At 36.7% G+C, this 13,131-nt stretch overlaps 1 protein-coding gene across 1 annotated transcript in view; it reads right to left on the bottom strand.

Moving 5' to 3' along the window:
* PDE10A (phosphodiesterase 10A) overlaps nucleotides 1–13,131 on the bottom strand; it is a gene marked incomplete at its 5' end in the record, with an annotated part of 58,256 nt that overhangs the window by 35,183 nt on the left and 9,942 nt on the right. The window contains 5 exons of the mRNA XM_008941022.1: nucleotides 1,919–1,970; nucleotides 4,562–4,620; nucleotides 6,514–6,564; nucleotides 9,485–9,640; nucleotides 12,071–12,211. Coding sequence (XP_008939270.1) covers nucleotides 1,919–1,970; nucleotides 4,562–4,620; nucleotides 6,514–6,564; nucleotides 9,485–9,640; nucleotides 12,071–12,211 — 459 coding nt within the window. The remainder of the gene's footprint in view (nucleotides 1–1,918; nucleotides 1,971–4,561; nucleotides 4,621–6,513; nucleotides 6,565–9,484; nucleotides 9,641–12,070; nucleotides 12,212–13,131) is intronic.

Raw genomic sequence — 13,131 nt, 5'->3', positions numbered from 1 at the left:
GTGTTTCAAATTGCTTTATAAAATCAACAGCACGGTGTTGATTTTATACAATTAAACTTTTGTGTTCTGAGGTATATGACTCAAGAACTTACCTTGGTCACGACTCATGCTTTTCAAAAATAACTGTTTAAACACAAGTAATTGAGTTAAACAGTTAATGGGATGACAAAGTCTTACTTCTCTAAAAGCTCTAGTTCAGATCCAGGCAAGTGGCTTAAGAAGAATATCAATACCAAAGGTATGCTTTGCATTTCCAACAGGGAGGCGAGGGACCACCATTTAGGTATGTTGTCTGAAACTACTCAAGCATGTTGGCAAGAAAATCTGAGTCAATTTGAACTTCTGCTTCCCCTGCTTGCATCTATATTCAGAAACACCCTTATACCACTAACTTCGCCGAAGGACTTTAATGAAAACAAAAATGAAACAAATGCTAAAATCCTTGCACTTTTTTTCTTTATTATTACAGGAAAAAATCAAACAAATCAAGCAATCACCAAAGGGTGAAGTAGTGAGGTGAAATTGAGTTCCACTCTTTTCTTGCTGTGAGACACAGAATAAGTCACAAAACAATAAAATCACACTCCCATAAAATGGCTATAAATGTGCAAATACATAATTCAGTTAATTGGCCCAAGAAACAGCCAACAGCTACAGCTCAAAGGAAGCTGAGTAAGAAATGTCTATGGGATAAAATGCAGAATCATGATACACCAAAGAGTTGGAAAAGAAGATGAAAGAACAAGCATTTTTTTTTTACTGCCAGTTGTGTTTTTCACCAGATTCACCAAATTCATAGGGAAGAACAGGGAAGAATATCAATATTTGTTCTCAATGCCATAGGTTATATTACACCAGTTCGTTTAAATGCTAAGCTATTTTTAAGCAGTTCATTTAAATTGGAAAAGTCAGTGTTCAGAAATGTGCCCTATGTGCAGAATTCTTGACTGTGCACTAACTAGAATAAGACTAACACTGCAGAATATTTTCCATTACTAATTTAAGCTCCTAAATAAAACCACTGTAATATTGTTCACATTCTAAGTTTGTTGTCTTTGAATAGGGTAGCTAAGACTATCACTCTGAAGACTGAAGTACATATTGGAGTCCTGTTGGAGAGTAATTTTTTGAACATGCAAATTGAAACAATAGTATCACACATCTGATTAAGATTTACATTCAGGAAAAGAACTGAGCATGCAGTGAATGTGTCTAAAGCTAAATAGCATAACTCATATATCACACACTCAACATGTGCTATGAACAACCAGTCCATATGTATTTGTAAACACTATTCAGGAAATATTTCCAAATTAAAAATTGATTCAGTTATTTATAATCTCTTTCTGAACTGTTATTTAAATCATTGATTAGTTATTTCAATGGACTTTGCTTCAGTAGTTTTTATAAAACATTTACTGACTGTCACTCTAGTTATGGGTATAAATACTTTTGCAAAACAAAAGGGATGTCATGTCTTGCAACTGGAACAAATAACTCTTAAGAGTAATGTTTGACCTCCTGTCCTTCCTACAGACAATGAGTTCTCCAGGAGTGTTTTGCAGCATGTAACAAATTGAATTTAGGAAAAAGTAATCAATACAACAATCTGAAATAAAAGAAAAGTCTTTCTGTTACAATTTTTGAGCCTTTCTAAAACAGTAGTTACTATTTAGTCCTGAGATATTCACATTTCATTACTTATGAAAACTGTGAAATTAAGTTGTTGCAACAATGAAATAATCAAGTTGACCTTTGACACTTTTTTCCATATAGAGACAATAATACTGTTTGTATTATGTGTCCATGATAAACAAGTCATACATTTAAATGACACACTGTCTTATTTCAAGGAAAGGAGAGTGGATGATTTTAATAACTAAGTCTAATAAATTTAAAAGTGAAAAAGACAACTTACCATTATATGTTCAAGTAGAGAATCTATTGCAACTATATTATCAAAATACGTTCTGCAGAGAAAGAAAAGTCAAAGCAAATATTGTCATTTAGTCAAATACCTCTCAATAGCTGTCATGGGCTCTTGTTTCACTTAACAGTGGAGCCCAAATAGATGAAGACAAGCCTCTGCACCTTGAAAATCACTGATTGGCTTGCTATAGTACAAGGGAATTGAGATAATGGTCCTGCCCCTCTATTCCTTTAAGACATTACTCTGCATCGTCAGAAATGTATAATATTCTATACAACATGCAGAATTTTTTCCATAGAAAAGAAAATGACTGCAAAACTTTGCCTACTATGAATTGAATAGGCTCCTATTGAGCAACACCAAGAATGTATCAAAATCCTTTGGCACCCTTCATACACTTAAAATTTTAAAAGAAGTAAAAATTAAAGCAATTAAAGGACTTTTTTAAAAAATTCTTCCATTGCTGATATTTTGAAAGCGTATAGATAATATATAACTCATTAGGTTTATGCACAGAGGATTATGTGCTGAGAACTAATGAAAACATGAAAATTATGTATTGTAGGTAAATTCATGTGAAACCTTAACCCTATTTAAAAGGCAACAACTTATAAAACTCTTTATTAGTCTTCTCTATCAACCCAGGTGTAGCATGTTGAAGTTGTAGAGAAAGACTGATCTTGACTTAAACAACAACGAAAAGCCCATCAGCTTCCCAGCAAACTGGTAACTGTCCAAGGACAGTGAAGAACATTGAAAGATAAAGGTCAAACTTATTAGTAAAACAAGTCTAAACCTTCCACATGCCAAGTCTTAATAGCACTTGGATTACAATGTTCCTAGCAGGCAGAAAGACATTGTCTCATGGCCTTGAACATATCTCAGTTCTGTTTGGGTCTAGTGGACAGGAAATACATAATACACTACTCTCACATTGTCAGGGACGTGAAGAGGTGGAGCACTGTATACTATGCCCTTTCTAAAATGTTACAGAACATGTCCCAGTGACATTGTATGCTAAAAATTTCCTCACTGAATAGGGAACCCTCTCTCCATCTAAGTACAGATCATTTCTAAGAGGAAACTAATTATTTTCTTTCTAGTGCAAGTCTTTAACTACATGAAGTTCATCAAGTTGTTACTGAAAGATATCCAGTTTTTTGGCTCAAAACGTAGGGGTTTTTTTGGTTAAAGCTAAACAATTCTAGCAATTGATAATGCTGAATGAGGTAGTTTCTTTTAGAAATACATATTAAATATTTGCAGTATTTATTGTAATTTTTATCTTAAAAATTTTAAGTAATTACTATGTTCTTTAAAACAATCTTGGTATTAAGAACCAAGAGTAAATTTCCAGCCCATAAATTTGGGTAGATTAAATCAGACTTCGCTGGTTAACTAGCTTAGTATGTGTGTTAGCAACATAAAAGCACTCTGGAAAGGAACATAACAGTGCAGACATTATAGCAATTGGGCAACTCTGGTAAGGGAATTATGAGAGTGCCCTTCAGAAGACATGCTCTGAACCCAAGATAAAATTAAAAAAAGTAAGTTATCCATGACGAAAAATGCTAGGAAAAAGTCTGGATACAAACAGCATGCCCTCTTTACAAGGGGTAGACTCTTCCCTGTGGTGTATCACTCCCCATTCTAGCTGCCTCCATTCCTGAGCAATGGCACAAAAAACTTGGAGGTCCTCTAATTTCATCAGTTTGAAAATTCTTCATCAAGACCCACAAAAGTGTTTCTAACAGCACAAATCCGAGGCATCTCATTTTTCCACAGTATCATCAGTCCTTTGTGATGCACTTAGAAATTTTTCAACCAATTAGTTTGATAAAACACTGTTAAGCACCATAGACTGTGCTTTACCAAAAGCACAACTCTGGTTTGTCTTTTAATTTATTTCCTATCTCTACTATTTAAAGTGGCTAATAGCAGCAACAAAGAAAAAAGGGATGAAGAGCAGTTCACCTAAGACACTAAGCTGACTTTGCAAATCTAACATCAAGCTTTCATACTCTTCATACTCTGTGTATTCCATTTAATCTTGCCTTTATTCTGACAAGCAACTAAAAGAAAACATTTTACAGTTACAGGCTTGGAAAATGAAAACAGGGCCTTCAGAAAACGCAGGGGAAGAACAATGATGTGACAACCCTGATTCTTCAAGGATATACCCCTGAAGTGTGTATACTTATGCACGTGTGTGTGCATACGTACATGTCAAAAAAAAGAGGGTAGAGGGGAGCTGAAGCTAGCTAAATAAGTTTTCACAATGTCCTTTCAAACCTTCAAAAACTGACCATAAAAAGAGATGTTAAGCCTATTCTTGTATTTGGGGAAAAAAGAAAAAAAAAAACAAAACCAAAAAAAAGAAAAATGCAAAGGACCACAGGAGTGAACAAATTCAGTAAGGTATGATCAGATGTTACTCTCTCTTCTGCACCACCACCAAAAAAAAGTGCCACATCACATGTTCTTGTCCCTGTGCTAAAGTTTGTCCAGACTCCAAGGTGTGCCTTTGCACCTGCTTGTGAGCTAAGGTGTAAAACACAGGTAGATGGGAAGATCCATGTGAGAAAGCTCCTCAAAATAAAAGGGTGAGATCACACTGCAAATCACACTTACTTCGATACATCAAGCAAGAAGTCGTTCAGTTCAGTCTGCTTGGCAAGGCCCCTGCACACCTGGAAGCACAGATCACACTATCATTTGCTCCAGAAGACCACTGAAGTCAGAGTCTTAATTTGTATGAAAAAAAATACCACTACTAGTATATACAGCTATACAGCACTGTATAAAAATAAGCTGAATTTGTGTGATGGGCTTCAATCTTAGCTATCTGGCTGCTGAGCTAAAACTGTCAAACACAAGTAACAGCTTTCTTAAGACTCTTTAAAAGATATTGGTTGTTATGCTTGGCCATGCTGCCTCAAAGGCTGTCACTGAAAGTGGTTATGGAATCAGCTTAATGACACCTCTTCATGCACCATCAGCTTTCTGAGAAAGACAAATATTTTGTTTGCTTTCTTCTTTACCATACTTTAACCTCCTTTTTCCAGGTTGCGAAGCAGCACATAGATACAGCTGAAGACTGACATCAAGCTAGTTTAAGTAAGCTAAGTAGCAGATGACATACACACAGCTTTGGGAGAAATCAGCATGAATATGAACACATAAATAGTATGCAGACTACATTTTAGAAGCAAAGTGTTAGATGAAGCAAAGGTTTGAATTGTATTTTTCCTTCACCAAATTGCATACTCTGTATATGAAGTACAATTTTACACCTACAGAGCAAGCACTGAGGTCAAAAAAAAACAAAAAAAAAAAAGAAAATTCTCTACCATTTGTACCTTTTACACAATAAAATATCACTTGGAACTAGTAGTATCTTTCGTCTGTGCAATGCAAACTTAAATAAATATGCAAAATATGACAAACTACATTCACAAGCCTTACACTTGCATATAATCAGGCAACTAGGTATGACTTCTTAATATACACAGTTTCCTAAGGCCCAGCAGTGAGTCTTAGGTATGGCCCAAAGACAGATCAAAACTCTTGTATTCTTCTCATGCAAAAATTTGGTAAGGCCAAGCCACCTTCTTAGGAGAGGGAAGAGAAATTAAAATGACCAATGGACAGGCGTCAACTAAACTTCCCATGTTTTGCTTTATTAAGAGTGAAAAACTTCTCAGTTAAAGAGGGGGTCACTGTTAGAAAGAGCAGCTAGAACTGCATGCAATTGCAGTTCTCCTAGGGTACAATAGTCTACGTCACCTAATTCTGCCTAAATGCGCCAGGGTGCATGACCACCCCCAAGCAAAGTCAACGATTTCAAGCACCAAGGCGGCAAATATTGGAATCTATAAAAGAAAAGCACGAAGCTTTGTGTGAGTCTTCTGCCAAGTGTATCAAAGACATCTTGAAAAAAAGAATATCATGAACTTTCTCCTATGAATTAGGAACTTATTTTAGCATCCTCAGTGAGTTGACGGAGTATGTTTAGTTTCAGCATTATCATCTTCTATTAAGTGAAGTAATGAAACCTATTAGCAAAGCTGCCAGGATTTGCAAGAGCAGCTCGCACTGTATGGAGCTTCATTAGACCCAGCTAAGGACAGCGTGAAGCATCCTTAGTGGTGGTAGTTGCAGGACCATAAAGCAGCTAGCAAGGATGATAAAAGTAGGCTTAGTTAGCAACACACAAAAAACTCAAACTTAACACCAAAACAGCAGGACAACAAGCAGTTGGTCTAGCACTTGCCTTCTTACAAGGAAAAAAACTGCAAAGTTGTGGTAAATCTGCTTTAAAAATTATTTATCTACTTTGTTAAAGTTTTTTTTCCTTTAGTAAAAATACAGTTTAAGTTATTTGATCCACAGTTGCAGGTGAGGAAAGCTAGCTCAATGAACACCAAAAATGTGAGCGTATTTTTCTAAGGTTCAAGAAAGGGGCTTGAATCAATGCTATAGTAGTAGCCTCCACTTAAATTTGACCATAATCCATGTTTCTACTAACTAACTTCTGTCAGAAGAGTTACACAATGAAAAAATGAAAAACTACCCACACTTACTTGTACTTGATGTATTGCTACCGAAGCCCATGCAAGATTTGCTGTTGCAACCTGAAACAAAAGAGAAGAAACTGAACAAACCTTGAAAACTGCACATCACTTACATGCTCATCTTCTCCAAGTAGCTGCTAAGTAAATTGACTGAGCTGTTTTAGATAGGCAGGCAGTAACAATTTGTGGGAAGACAGTTATTTTGTTAAAGTCTCAGTATACTTGCAAATGTTTTAGTAAGGTACATTCAAGTCACAGGAGAACAATCCTCAATTTTTTTTTTTTATCAAAAAACGCTTACCAACACTCTTCAGAAGCAGGATTGTGAACCCCTCAGCTCAGGAATACATCAACACAAACATCCCAGAAGCCAAGGGCTTTAAAAGTTACATTATGTACATTGTTGAAAGGCATCTGCCATAGAAATCAAATATCCCATAACATCTTTGTGGGCCTGTGTCTCTCCAGGCACAGCTATTTCCAGCTGTAAGACAGGCGGTTTCTTTCACTGCCATTTTGGTGGCAGAAGAACCAGACCTGATCCATCAGCTCAAGAGTTGTGTTTTAAGTATGACAGTTTCTAGGCAACATTTCAAACAAATGTCACGTAAACTGCAGTTAACTAAGATGTGCTACCACACATAATCTCCTGTCCTTGAAACACAGGAGCTTTATAGGAACACAAAGAGACAGACTACAAGAGGTCTGCTGCTGCATACCCTCCTAAGGTACTGGTGGTTTAATTTTGGTTTTTGTTTGTTTTTTTTTTTCTTTTTGAACAGAACACATTGTACATGTTTATTATATAAACTGTTAATGGAATCCAAAGGCTTTCTGAAACCTGAAAATGAAAAGAATGCTTTAGAACACTCAGAAAGTGACCTTACTGTATTTTTAATTTTTTAATAAAATACTTTTATTTAGCAGCAAGTAGAACATTCATGAACTTCTGTACCACAAAGCATTTCATATAACATAAAAGGTTCATATATGCACAGAAAAAAAGCATACCTGAGACCTAGCTGAACTGTAGATTAGTTAATGTACTAGGATAATAAAAAAAAAAAAGCCAAAAAAACACAAAAAAACCGCATTGTGTGTAAGCAGCAGAATTAATGAAGTCTAGTTTTGTATGAATGCCTGTTCTTTGTTCTGTTAGCAGGGAACATGGGCACCACTATACTAATCCAGGACCCTACCATGATTGTTACTTGTGAAAAAACACCAGGCATGACACTGAGGCTGAAGAGACATTGACTGCCCAACTAATATACATGTACAAGCATCACACATATGTTAGGCTACTTAGGTTAATGATAGACAGAATATAAAATTAAAATAATATACAAATATTGCTGTTTTTTCCTTCCCTGAGAAGGCTAGTTTTTATATCTTTGTCTGCACACTTTCTGTTCTTTTCACAAAAATAATTCTTACTCCGTACAGCTAAACTACTCCACTGGTCCACTATCAAGACAGAAGACCTGACCAGAACTCACCCTGTTTTGTCCTAACCTCTGTGTTCAGGCTCCCTCCCCAGGGAAGAGCACAGAGAGAAATGAATGGTACACTCAATGTAAGAACCATCTTAATGTGTAGATGAGACATAACAAGGATCCTCACCCGGACATGAGAGCCAAGATGCATATCCAACATTTTTAATACAGTGAAAGCGTTTGAGACATCTGCTTCTTTTTCAAATTTGTTTGTACTTGTCTAATACCTCATAACTTTAGACTGAGGACTGGACATGTATGGACAACTGTGGTAGGTTAACACTGGTTGAGCAAGTGATGCCCACCAAGCCACTCTATCACCTGCCCCCTTTCCTCTCCTTCCTCCACAGAGCAAAAGGGGAAAGGGAAATAAGATAAAGACAAAAGCCTTGTGGGTAAAAACAAGGGCAGTTTACATGCACACCTCTGCATGCACCTCTCAGAAATAACATCCAGATACACACGTCTTGGTGCCTGTGAGAGCGTGTGGATGTAAGAATGTGAATGCAAGTACATGGAATCTCTTTTCCTTCACCTCTGTTTTAAAATAAAATCACTTTCCCCTCCTGTGAGACCGAGCATTGAGACTTGCTACACTATTGCTACAAAGCTGCAACATTGTGTTTTATATTAGGGTTCATTCTCTGGAGAAGACACACCAAATATGTCAACTAAAACCAAAACAAACCTCAAACGAAAACATTAGAAGGTCTTTCCATACTGCAAACTAAAGCTTTACTGGAAAGTTAAAATTGAGACAGGATAACTCGTCAGTGTCCTTTTTACATACAGTGGTTTTGGTTTTGACACTCGATTTACATTTATATTTCATTCACTTGGACTGCATTAACTTCTCTAACAACACTGAACTGAGTTTATAATCAATAAAGAAATCTTGAACCTGTTTTTCCACAAAAGAACACAAGGTAAAATTCTTGATGTATCCCTGTACCTGTAGGAATAAATTTTACCTCCTCTGACTGAAAATACAAATCAATACCTATTTTTTTTTTCAATAAGTAACATTCAATAAGAACAACAATCAAGCAAGCAAAGCTGGAACTGGGCAGATTCAGGCTGGATGTGAGGAAGAAGTTCTTCCCCATGAGAGTGGTGAGACCCTGGAATGGGTTGCCCAGGGAGGTGGTTGAGGCCCCATCCCTGGGGGTCTTTAAGGCCAGGCTGGATGAGGCTCTGGGCAGCCTGATCTAGTGGGAGGTGTCCCTGCTCATGGCAGAGGGGTTGGAACTGGGGGATCCTTGTGGTCCCTTCCAACCCTGACAGATTCTGATCTGTTTTAGCAGAGGACTTTAGAGCCCTAATGGCTCAATGGTTGGACTTGATGATCTTGGAGGTCCCTTCCAACCTAAAGGATTCTATGATTCTAAGTATGAAACAGGTAAAAAACGCATAAGAGTGAGAGTCTGGAGAGGCTGAAGGGCTGACCATGATGGGCAGTGGGCAAAGCCTGGGCATGAGCTCACCTCTTGGTGACTGTGGTGGAAGGCTTCTTTGCCCCAGTGGCGGTAGAGCTCGAGAATACCGATCAGATCCCCGATGGCCGTAACGATTGGCAGACACAGGACAGATTGGATACGAGTCCCTGACTCCAGCCCAGTACCTTTGGGAAATCGCTCATCCTGGAAAATGCAAACAGTGTCCAGTAAAACATCAATATTGTAACACGAACAGGAAAGATTTACTGACATTTCCTTCCCTCTCCTGGCTGATCAAATCTGCAGGAAAATGACAGCATCCACCAAAAGTCCTATCTCTCAGTATAATTTACACACAGAATTAGCCATTTAGTAAAAAATGATACAAAAAGATCTCAGCACTTATTTGCATATGCAGATAACCTTATTGTTGTAAAGTCAGAATTAGCTGTGATATTAGACCCAGCTTTGGGTTTGGTTTTATGATACATTTTCTCTAGCCTCACAGGTAGCAGAACCAGCAGTTCATTGCTAACGACGATCCAGACTAAGTAAACACCTGAACCAACACCATCCCACTACTCCCTTCACTGCCCAAAAAATCTCAAAGCATTTGTAATCATGTTACCAAGCAGACAACAGTGCTTCAAAAAACAAAACAAAGCAAACACAAAAACTGACACCTGAGGCTAAGACCTTAGGTTATACAGAGCATATTCTCAATCAGCTCCTGAGGAGGAAAACGTGTTCCCCAAAAATTATGCATGAGAGTAAGAATCTTTCTCCTTCCCTTGTTTATGCAACCTGAATAAACCAGTGCAAAAGTTATAGGAAAAAAATGCTGAAATAATCCCATCAGCTGTTGTAAAAGGACCAAATTAATAATTTTTAATCGATGTAGGGAATGCCCAGAGCTTTATAGCTTCGGTTTCCGATGTAGGAAAACTCTCAAAGGCCTGAGAAACCAGCTGGATGATAGTTGGTAAGGCAGTAACTCCTGTGCAAGACCCACTTCATTGCAAGTCAGTTCTTCAGTACTTGATTTGTACCAGATGTTCCCTGCAGGTTGTGCTTAGGAAAGACAGACACTCCTTCAAGGCTGATCAAAATCTCTCCCTTCTCAAAGAAAACAGCAAGTAATCTCTCCCTTAATCACTAAGACCTTCAAGGCTGATCAAAATCTCTCCCTTAATCACTAAGATGTAGATCAATTTAATGTCTAGGAACAAATGACAGACAAAAGAGTGGGAAGCTCTTAGCAACAGGAGCCTCCTGCTTTCACTTTTTAATTCTGTCGTCCCCTAAAAAGGGCTGGCAAGTCTATTTGCAAGCATGTCCCTTTCACTCTAAATGCTACTAAAATCACACAAAGGCAAACCACGCCACCAAAATGAATCTCCATGTTTCAGTCAATAACCCACCAATACAGCAGTAAAGCAGAAAATAAAAAAGTTCAAAACTCCTCCCCACTACCTGTGACATGACATTCCCCCACTGCCAGGTTGTATTCTGAATGTAAAAGCAAAACATTCAACCCTTGTATACAGGGATATCACAATATTAATTGGAAATTACCAGTAACCAATCAAGCCCTGCACGTGACTGAAAAAAGCTAACACAAAATCTTTACAGCCCAGGCTGTATAGAAAGCACTGATTGTTCTTACAGGGAGAGCAGCTTCTGCCTTTTGGTTTTGTGGTTCTGTTTAAGCGTACTCACATTTAGCATTTGGTATTTTGTTTATAGTCTGAGTTTGCCTTATAAAGGTCACACATTTTTTAACAAATATTTTTAAAAATAGAGACAGCAATGTCTAATTTTGGCCATAGTATCCCAAGACTTATTCTAGACAGAACTCAAAAAGATAGAAAACACTGAAGAGAGAAGAGAATTTAAACTTTCTTGGTGTTCTGATATCAGCTGAGCATAAATTATTCTCATAAAGTACAGCTTAAATACCAGTTTCATACAACTCCATAGATGCAATTGCAGGATGAAGTTTTTAAAAAAATTAAAAAGGATGGACATATAGAATGTCAAAAATCATCAGAATATCACCTTAGGATTTTCTGAATCCTTTTTTGGACAAAGGTCTAAAGTTTGATATCACTTACATTAGTGTGCCTTTCATGAAGGTCTACTGATATTATAAGTATTCTAGTTTTACATTAGTGAAAGCATAGATCAAAATCCTGTCTAATAACCAGAATTCTGATTGATATTCTTGTCAGTGTGAGCTCTGCATTATAATTAAATCAATCTCTGGTTGACTATATGGATGTCTTCTTATTTGGGATTAGCACACAAAGTATTTCAAGACCAGGAGGAGAGGAGTTTTGACTCATAGTTTTCTTTCATTCCAAATGAGTATGGTACCATTACTTCCTTTACCTGATAACTAAAAAAAAAAAATGTTAAAAGAGAACAATAACAAGAAAAAGCTTTAAACTTAAAAAAAAAGTTAGGTACTCTGCAATTAATCCAAAGTAATCCAAACCCCAATTTATTTATTTGGTAGTAAGAGAGACGTGAATTCTATCATCATACTTACAGCTAAATAAACATTTCACCATCAAAATACTAATTCTAAGAATATGTTCTAGTCATCTCATTAAAAAGAGAAAGCTTTTTTACCCCTATAATATCTTCTACCAACAATGTTTTTCTGGATCTGGCTACATAAGCAGATACTGTAGTGCCATGTGCAATGGGCCCTGCAGGAATGAGCTGTGGTTGTCCTTCTTTAGCTCCTGGTGGTGTAAATACACACAGACTCTAGTGAGAAGGAAAAAAAAAAGAAAAAAAGAAAAAACAAGAATGCAATTAGAAAGCATGGTTATTTTATAGACTTACTGTGGTACCTATGCAGCATAAAGGGTTGAATAAAGTAGGCAATGTAGAGAAACACAGCTTTTGACAATGAAAAGTAGTTGGACAAACTCTGCTTAACTGATTTGAAATCTTCAGAAATCCCATTCTAAAATCACTGTTCAGACAGTGGAAAACTCTTCTGCTGAAGACAATCACCATGTATAAAGACTCACAGAGGAAAATATTACCTTGTAAGAGAACGAATTTTTTTTCCTAGGGTGCACTCATTAATTTCAATAGAAAATGCTCAAAAAGTAGAGTTAACCTTTCAACTCCTTGTTTATCTCATCCCGAGGAAAAGTATTTTTTCTAAATTATCTTAACACTATTTTCTGAAATTCAGGTGACTGCATTCATCCCTGTACTAGAAGAAACAGCTGTCTTACGTGATGCCTACTTAAGACAGTCTCATTTGTTGAAAACTCAGATGTGACAACATTCATATAATGAAAATAAGCCAGAAACTTCTTGTGATTGTTCTGTAACAAAAATATTTTAAAAAATTAACACCACCAGAATGAATAGGATTGTAAATATTATTAAAAAAAAATTAAACATACATATCAAGTTCAAACCTGAAAACCCTCTGTAAGCCAAACACTCTTCAAATCTAAAATTTCTTTCATCTCTGGATGAAAATATAAACTTAATGGAACAGTAGAATGCTTGAAAACAATACCCCTTATCACAGTCTCTTTAAAATATTCCTTTATTTTTCCTGTCAGACAACCTGCAAAGAAGCAGCCTGGTAGTGACATCCAATTTTAAAGTCACAAAACCTTAAAAAAAACCCCAAACCTCGGTCTCTAATGCAATCAGCAGGA

Source organism: Merops nubicus, unplaced genomic scaffold (assembly GCF_000691845.1).
Source record: "Merops nubicus isolate BGI_N331 unplaced genomic scaffold, ASM69184v1 scaffold29835, whole genome shotgun sequence".
Taxonomy (NCBI): domain Eukaryota; kingdom Metazoa; phylum Chordata; class Aves; order Coraciiformes; family Meropidae; genus Merops; species Merops nubicus.
The sequence above is the reverse complement of the archived record's forward strand: the minus strand, read 5'-3'. Positions and strand labels throughout refer to the sequence as shown.